Below are 9,298 nucleotides of genomic sequence, written 5' to 3' on the forward strand. Positions count from 1 at the left end.
CCTGTGATAGCTCACTATTTCCACCCGGGCTTCAAGCAGGCAGTGCCCCATCATCTCATGTCATCCCCCATCCTTACCAACTGTCTTTATGATCCCCTTTAACCTTTTCAAACTCAACCCTCTTACCTACAGTTGGCAGTTTCCTCACCTCATCTCTCTCCTCTTTTCCTGTTGGTTCATTCCCTTGCTTATTGTGTCCAAGAGGTGCCCCGCTTCATGACATCACGGTCTTATCCTCCCCCACCTTGCTCTTCCATGCGCCTCGATATTGCAGAAAAAAAAACTTATTCAGGCTTGTATAATTATTAAATATGGTTATTTTTCAGATGGTATGGTCTATTTACACAATACATTAATGAATGGAAAGTGAATATTTTTTTGGATAATGTTAATTTTGCTAATTAGAAAAGAAAGCCTTTCAAAGATCCCATGGTGTTCTTCGTAAAGAGTAGGCGAGGTATTGCCAGAACCCTGGTCAAATTCCTGCCCAAACGTTAATGAAACTTCACACCTTGCCAGCTAGTTCGTGAAAGGCTTGGGCCCAGCTTCTCTCAGCCAAGCCCATAAGAACATGGGAACAATTGTGACATTCAAATAAAAAGAAGAAAGAAAAGAAAACATTTGAATTTGTACATTTGTTCAGTGACAAAAACAGAAACTCATAATAATGCACCTTTCATGAGTTTTTCTCTTTGGATGCCAATTTTTCACAAATATAGGAAGGATATAATTTTTTTTCTTAAAGTGGGAAAGGCTTCAATGTAATAGACTGCTAAAGTCTATGAAATGTATTACTAATTAGCACATAATTTGACAACTGATGGCAGGAGAAATAAATGGACCGACAGCAATTACTATACATACTGGAGCTATGATCATGATGAAAAAAATTATACAAGAAATTTAGGCTGATGGACGAGTGAGGTGACAGAAAGCAAAATGCAATGTACTAACAGTGGGACAAGGAAAGCCTCAGTTTGGATACAACACACAATGAGAAGAACAAACAATAAAAGAAAAGAGGGAGGATGAGAGGAAACATAGTAACTTGCAATTACAAGGATTATGTTAGGTATGATGAATGGGGTTACAAAAGACTGGTCAAGAGAACTGATGACACATGATGATACAACACTTTCTTTAAACCGTGAAGGGAACATTGTGATTTAACTGTCTACAAAAGGCAGTTTCATTAATGAAAGAAAATAGGAACAATAGAGTGGAGGTGCAGAGAGATTTTTGGAAGTTTAATCAGGAAGTGGTTACTGTAAGAATTTGTGTATCCTGGAGGAACAAGGTGTGGTTGGAAGGCTGAGAGAGCAGCTGGAGCTAGACCAGAGGAGAGGTGGTAAACACAGGCTATCCAATGTGAGAGCAACAAGTCTTGGCTTCAGCCTCAATGTGGGAGATGTTCATGTTGGGAGGGTTAAATTCTACAGAATTCAAGAGAGAATTACATGGGATGTAATTGCACCAGCCCAGAGGGGGGAGTAGTGCTTCATTGAGCTACAGAAAAAGGCTTTGTAGACTGTGAGTACTTCTGATTTTTCAAAGAATAACTTGGAATAATGGAGCATGCCCATTCTGCATCTGACTTTGGAAGCCAGCTTTGGTATATAGTCAGCCCAGGTGAGGTCATGGCTGATGATGAGGCTGAAAAGTTCTAGAGACCTCTTCCAGTGGCTGACGATGGAAATCGATAAATATTTATTGTTGCATCATCCTGATGATTGTCAATCAGTGATAGAATTTGAATCAAACCAAGTTGCTTTCTTTTGGTGAGGCGACGGTCGTTCAATCACTCCTTAAACGTAACACATCATTCACCAAGTTCAAATATTTTGTTAGTTTATTTGCTGTTCCTTCATGCATAGTGCAAGTGCAATATTAATGTGCATACATCTTTTTTTTCAACTTAATGTTGTCCAAATTATTTGTACCATAAAGGAAATTGCACTGGCATAATGAAAATATTCAGCAAAAAAGTTTTTTCAAATGATGAATTGCCTAATTAATGACTAATTATGCTATATTTTAAACAGTAAATTGTACAGAGAGCAGCTTGGCTAGTTTGATACATTTGCCTTCCATATCATGTGATCATCTCTCTGTAAAATATGTTCAAATGAAGCGTCAACGGCTCAGAATGATTCTGATATGAACCCTGTTTCAAGTGCTTTCGTGAGTTTTATCTGGCTTACATATAGCACGAAGCATTGGAGGAGCCCTATCCATAGAATTGTTTCATTTTGATGTTGTGTGCACAAGCTTGCAGATGTATAGAAGAGTAGAAGTCATTCTGCATGTTTGGGATGGCAGGATAACTATCTTTGTAATTTGCTTGCTGCAGAGCTTTCTTGCTGATTTCATTTTCGGCATGATGTGTCCAGTGGCCTTTATCTGTGCTTTTATTACTCTGTGAGCTGTAAACACAGTAACTGGCAGATTAGGGCACATCTTACAGTTGAAACATTATCACTCTCCAAAGACCATAAATTATACATGTATTTTCTTTATTAACAGCAATGTAAAAACAAAAAATCAGTGAAATAATTGTTTTTTTAGGCAAGCACTACACTTGGCGGCCCACAACGAGTGAAAAAAAATTTGACGTTTCTCGTATGGTCATACATCCTGAGTTCAACCAAGACAGTCTTTCATTCGACTTGGCTCTGATTGAACTTGAAAGCAATGTAATCATGACAGATTACATCATGCCGATCTGCCTTCCAAACTCCAGAATACATGAACTCACAAAGCCAGGTGTGCTACAGGATGTTGCACTGGTTGCATAAGGATAACTTGATCAATGGTCCACTGCCTGCCATTGACAAAAAAAACTTAACTTACAATGTCTGAACATCAAAGTATTGTGTATATATATATATATATATATATATATATATATATATATATATATATATATATATATATATATATATATATATATATATATATATATATATATATATATATATTTGTCAATTCAGAGATTTACATGTGCTTTTGTGTGTGGTTCTGGTGTGATAGGCTCAATGCTTATGGTGGCTGGCTGGGGAAAGTACAACGAGAGTTACATTGCCAAGTCCCTCATGGAGGTACGACTGACCTTCACAAAATAAAATAGAATAATACTCCAGCACTTCCTTCTATTGTGCATCTGATATATATATATATATATATATATATATATATATATATATATATATATATATATATATATATATATATATATATACATATACATATGTTGTTGCTGTTTCATAAACTGCATGCTGAGATTGAAACACACACACAGCACGTAGACGCTTTAGAATAGTTATTTCCGGAATGAATGTTAAGAATAGCTCCTTTCCTATATGGGTAATTATGTAATTAAATGTGTTGGGTTAGCTAGTTAGCACCCCCTCTCCACACGTTTGGATAACAGAGCCATCAGCACATGATAACGTGTGCCGTGACTGCCGTCATCATACAGGGCATGTGTGTTTTACTGCCATGGTATTCAACGTGTGTGACTAACATCAGCATTCTGGAACGCTCGCCAAATTTTCACATTCCCATTTATTATTTAAAGCCCCAAAGTCCTTATTTGTCTGTTTGTCTGTATGGATGTCAGCCTTGTAATGTAATTTATTGCAGTCTACCCTGTAATGTATTTCATTTGTCTAATCCCCTTTCATTCCCCTCCTCCTCAAAAAGACCAGGAAACCAGGACATGACCCAGCCTCCCTGAAATAATTGCCCCATTCCCTGGCTTTGTGCCATGGAAAATTTTGGGCATGTGGGGTTCATCCCGGGAACATGGGACTAAAAGGGATTTCCCCCATGCTAAGTGCGGAGCTCTGCTCTGGACGACAATCAAAAGGACCAAATGAGTGAATATCTGAGCAGGCAGCAAAATTGGCGGGACTGCAATGGGAACCTTACAATGGCTGGTATGGGGCCGGCTCGTAGTACCTGATAACGTGGCCCAATAGCTAGTCCCATTCTGCCTCAGAAGATGTGACTTGTGGCTCATTGGCCTTGCCTGCCCCCGGGGTTATAAAGCTGCGCTCGGTGCCTGGTTCTCCCTCTCTCTTGTCTCGAGCTCTCTCAGTCATGGTCCTGGCACACACTCAAACTCTCTCGCGCAATCTTGGTCCTCGTTGTCTGTCTGTCTCTCTCTCTCTCTCTCTCTCTCTCTCTCTCTCTCTCTCTCTCTCTCTCTCTCTCTCTCTCTCTCTCTCTCTCTCTCTCTCTCTCTCTCTCTCTCTCTCTCTCTCTCTCTCTCTCTCTCCCTCTCTCTCTCCCTGCCCTGGTCATCACAAACACTCGTTTCCACCCTGGTCCTGGAGACTCTGCATTGCCCTCGCTTCTTTCCTAGCCCTGGACACTTTGGTTCTTGCTCTCGATGGAGCTTGTGGACCCTCAATTGTGGAGAGCAGTGTCCGGGCCATTCTGGAACTGGGAATTCTGGGAATTCTGAAATTCTGGGGGAAGGGGTTATGGAGAGCTGTGAAGGCATAAAGAATAGATTGATATTTTTTTATTTCTGTTCCTTGATATATTTTTCAATTGAATTTCACTAATTTCCCACTTGAATTCCTCTTTCAAAGAACTCTGTTTAACGGAGCAGTACCAAGCTGGGGAGGGTGACGGTGACGTGCATTCCAGTAGGCTGAGGCCACCCTGCACTTCCCAGTTTGTCTCCCCATGTGTGTTGTCTGATGGGTACCCTGTTTTGTTGTCTGGTAGGTAAGGCATAGGTTAAGCTAAGTCTGCAACTTGTACATTTTCTTTCTTTCTTTTTTGTGAATACACATCTTGATTGCTCTTTTCATTGCATTTCCTCTTTTCCTGCCCCGGTTGCCCTTCGGCACCATTAAAACCCTTGCATTCCCTTCCCTCCTTCTCGTACCCCTCATCACTCTTTGTAAGTAAATTATTCTTGCTATATTTCCAATTTGCCTGTGGTTGTCCTGTATTCCATCTGCCTGTGGCTGAGAATCACCTGATGAGGGATATAATTAAATATTGCCGTTAATTATCTTCAAAAGGGGTGTTTGAATTAACCGAAACACCTAAAAATTTCACTCTTGCACTTCCTTGGAGTTTTCTTAGTATGTATGCATGCAAAGTTTCAGGTTGCTAGGTTTTTGTAGTTTTGGAGTTATGGAGGAGACACACACACACACACACACACACACACACACACGCACACGCACACACGCACACACACACACACTGGCATATATATATATATATATATAGATATATATATATATATATATATATATATATATATATATATATATATATATATATATATATATATATATATATATATATATATATATATATATATATATATATATACGAGAGTGTTCAAAAAGTATCCAACCTTAATTTTTCGTGCGTAAACCAATGAAGCTAGTGAGGCGTGATTTGGTGCACGTATGTTGGCGATCCTAATCCGTATGCGTGAATATTTTCCTGCCTGCAGAAGCTGTCAGTCGCCGACAGACCGCCAATGAGTGAGGAAGTGTTAGTGAGCGCCGTCGGATTTTCCTTTTTGACAAAATGACGGAAAAACTTGAACAACGCTACTGCATCAAATTTTGTGTAAAGCTTGGCGATTCCCAAGTGGAAACGATCCGCAAGATTCATCAGGCCTTCGGGAACGAAGCAATGGGCACCACACAGATAAAAGAGTGGTACAACTGCTTCAAAGATGGTCGCACATCAGTGGAAAGTGAAGCACGTTCTGGTAGGCCCTCAACATCCCGAAATGACATCGTTATTGACCAAGTGAGGACCCTGCTGATGCAGGTTCGTCGAATCACGATCAGAGAACTTGCAGACGAGTCGGGCGTCAGTATTGGATCCGTTCATTTCATTGTGACTGAGGATTTGGGCTTAAGGAGAATCTCAGCGAAGTTCGTGCCAAAGCTGCTAATGATCGAGCAGAAGCAACTCCGTTTGGAGATCGCACAGGACATGCTGGAGACTGTAAACAGCGATCCCAACTTCAACACAGTGATCACTGGCGATGAGACCACAGTGATCCGTCATTTTGCCAAAAACGAAAATCGGACGGCGCTCACTTACACTTCCTCACTCATCGGCGGTCTGTCGGCGACTGGCAGCTTCTGCAGGCGGGAAAATATTCACGCATACGGATTAGCATCGCCTACATACGTGCACCAAACCACGCCTCCCTAGCTTCATTTGTTTACGCACGAAAAATTAAGCTTGGATACTTTTTGAACACACCTCGTGTATATATATATATATATATATATATATATATATATATATATATATATATATATATATATATATATATATATATATATATATATATATAGTGTGTGTGTGTGTGTGTGTGTGTGTGTGTGTGTGTGTGTGTGTGTGTGTGTGTGTGTGTGTGTGTGTGTGTGTGTGTGTGTGTGTGTGTGTGTGTGTGTGTTTTGTGGATTTCAGAATCGGATCTGAATAATGCACAAAAATCCAGGTCCTCAGACAGTTATTTCCAGAATTTTCATGTTCAGGATAAACCCATCACCTTTTCTGGTGGGATTCTGACTCTGATGAGTTGGACAAGGGTAAAGAACAGATTCCCTTTCTTTCTTATGGGATAACCGTTTCCTCTTTTTGACACGTTCATGACATATGATTTTATGTCAGTTTTCATTTCTGCATGAGCGATATTCACCGTTCGTGCACGTGAAATAGCCGTTAGTCCAATGGAGACTCATTATATTCTCTTTCCAACATAACAAGACACATTGGCTTGGAAATAGACGATTTATTTACACATTTTATTTTGGAAGTCATGTTCACTTTGCACTTATGGGATATTTGAGTCATTGAACACACCATGGGCTTTTCCTGAACAGTTCGTTTTGACGGTCAGGCCTGGCTGTGATCTCGGTTCATTTGCCTCGGCATCCACCTTTTTCCATTGACGTTTGATACCCACTTTTCTTTCATCGACGTTTGGCATCCATCTTTTTCCATCCATGTTTAACACCCCCGTTTGGCAGCTCTATGGATGCTGGAGGCTCTTATTTGTATCGGGCTGAACGGGGAGGTGATGGTAGCCCTTGACGTTTTGTGAGTGCTTCACTATCTTGCTTGGTTATTCCGGCAAATGGCTGCTTTCTGGCATTCGTCTATCGCCCCGAACATGGCGTCATAGGCCAGGCCTGTGTTAATTGGGAGTTGCATCTCGCTTGATGGTCAGGAGAGAATGATGACGAGATTTGACGGTTGGAAGTCACGTGCAGCATTGCGCCAATCGGCAAGCTGGATTTGGCTGGTCTGCTTGAGGCTCCGCCCACACTGGTCACCTATAAAAAAGGACGGGAGGACCGCCTTCCTGACGGTTGGTGACAGCTCCTGATAGATCCTGATGGCTGGTGACAGCTCCTGATAGCTCCTCATGGTTGGTGACAGCTCCTGATAGCTCTTAACGGTTGGTGACAGCTCCTGATAGCTCCTCACGGTTGGTGACAGCTCCTGAGAGCTCCTGATGGTTGTGGACAGCAGCAACGGCAGTTGGTGACAGTTGGACTACAGCTGCTGGTTCTGGTTGGTACCTGATTCTTGGTGTATCTGTGTTGTGGACCGGGTATCGGCGACGAGCATGACCGCTAGATGGAGCTGCAGAGTCGACTCCACCGAACACCCGGAATCTAGATCGTACCTTTCGGAAAACTCCGACAAGTACGGGTCCCTTACCGGACCGTGAATCGTCAATAATTACACCACGTGGTACAGGGTTATTTGCCAATCTTCAAAATACCTAGAAATCCACGTGGCGAGTTACCGAGTATTCACACCCTCGACGGCCCTCGTATGAGTTGAGCTGTTAGTGGGTCTGCCCCTTGCGCAACCCGAGCAGACGGTTGCCGAAGTTCCGTCGGTCCAATCGTACATTTACCGCGGCAACAGCCTTTATAATTCACCAACACGCGTCACGCTAAGCCAATGGAGGAAAGGACAAAGACGAGCTGAGACATTCAACCATAGGGGTATTTATTTACAATATGTGGGGAAGGAACACATAAAGGGCAGAGTTAACCTAATATAGAGGGAATAGCAATTTATGTACAAGCACTTATGCAGTTTTACTTACGAGACTGGCTCCACAAACACACATACACACTTACACCCAAGAACCGGTGGCCACTGCCTTTATTGAGGGCTCCAGCTCTGAGGGGAAGGCGAGCTGAAGACCAGAGCCTGCCTCGGACCTGTCCACCTCGTGTGGTCTTCGAGCTGGTGGGGTGGCGGGACTCAGACCTTTCACGTGTGAGGTGAACGCGACAACCACTCGTGTCACCCATTTCTCCCTCGTGGTTCACCGACAGAGACACGGCGCGCAACCCTTGCGGTTCTTGACGAGGAGGATCTTCAGACTCCTTTGTGGTCTGATCGCACCTCACCCTTATTCACCCTGTCTCCGGGGGGAGGGGGGAACACCTCCGGCCTCCCCGTTCTCCCTCACTGGACGGTTTTGGCACGCAGAATCGCTCGTCGCCCTGTCACTGGCCAAAATGAGCAGCAAGTCCGTCGATTGGCCCGGGGGTGTGGTGACGTCACGCGGAGCGCCTTTCTCACCGTCGCGGGGTCCGATTGGCTGAGCGGCGGCCACCTCACTCGTAGCATGCTGATTGGTCGAGGGCCACCGCGAGGCTCCTCCTTGAACTCCGCCCACCATGGCGTCGGTCAGAGCGAGGTGAAGGTGAGGGTGATGCTGGCGTTGTTGTAGTTTTGAGGATTTAAAAATAAAAGAAAACCCTGACTATCAAAATAACTTCGCAGCGCATGTTCATTTAATTACCCATTAGACACGGGACGGGGACCCGAACGAAAAAAAAACATACTTACCAATATAACTGTTCTATAGGACCTGTATGTTGAGTGATCACGTCGTCCAGATTCGCAACACCTGATTCTTGGCGTTCCTGGTTCCTGAGGGTGACGACGTGACGTTGATTGGTAGTCAAGCCTGTTTGTGGGTGTGTGCATGGTGAGGCAGGGCGCTGGCAGCAGACCAAGGCATGCTCACATATTTTGGTTTATTTTAGTAGACGCACGACAACTTCTGCCTTGGTAAGCTGAGACCGGATTTCTTTTTCCCCCTGAATGATCTGCTGGGTACCCATGTCTTGTGTTTAATTGTTAAGAAAGACATAGTGATAAGCATCTGCTCTTTGTCCATTTTTCTTAAAATGCTTGTTGACTTCTTTATTTGTTTAAGATTATTTTGTTGATTGAACATTTGATTGATTTGAATTCATTCATTTTA

At 42.9% G+C, this 9,298-nt stretch overlaps 1 protein-coding gene across 2 annotated transcripts in view; it reads left to right on the forward strand.

The window, feature by feature from the left end:
• The window catches only part of MASP1 (MBL associated serine protease 1), a 103,499-nt gene that overhangs the window by 71,498 nt on the left and 22,703 nt on the right, over nt 1–9,298 (forward strand). For both annotated transcript variants that reach the window (XM_085897849.1, XM_085897851.1), the window contains 2 exons: nt 2,566–2,763; nt 3,031–3,098. In XM_085897849.1, the coding sequence (XP_085753975.1) occupies nt 2,566–2,763; nt 3,031–3,098 (266 nt within the window). The remainder of the gene's footprint in view (nt 1–2,565; nt 2,764–3,030; nt 3,099–9,298) is intronic.

This window comes from Eptatretus burgeri, chromosome 10, assembly GCF_056783735.1.
Source record: "Eptatretus burgeri isolate ZD-2024b chromosome 10, Ebu_testis_v1, whole genome shotgun sequence".
In the NCBI taxonomy this organism is placed as follows: Eukaryota; Metazoa; Chordata; class Myxini; order Myxiniformes; family Myxinidae; genus Eptatretus; species Eptatretus burgeri.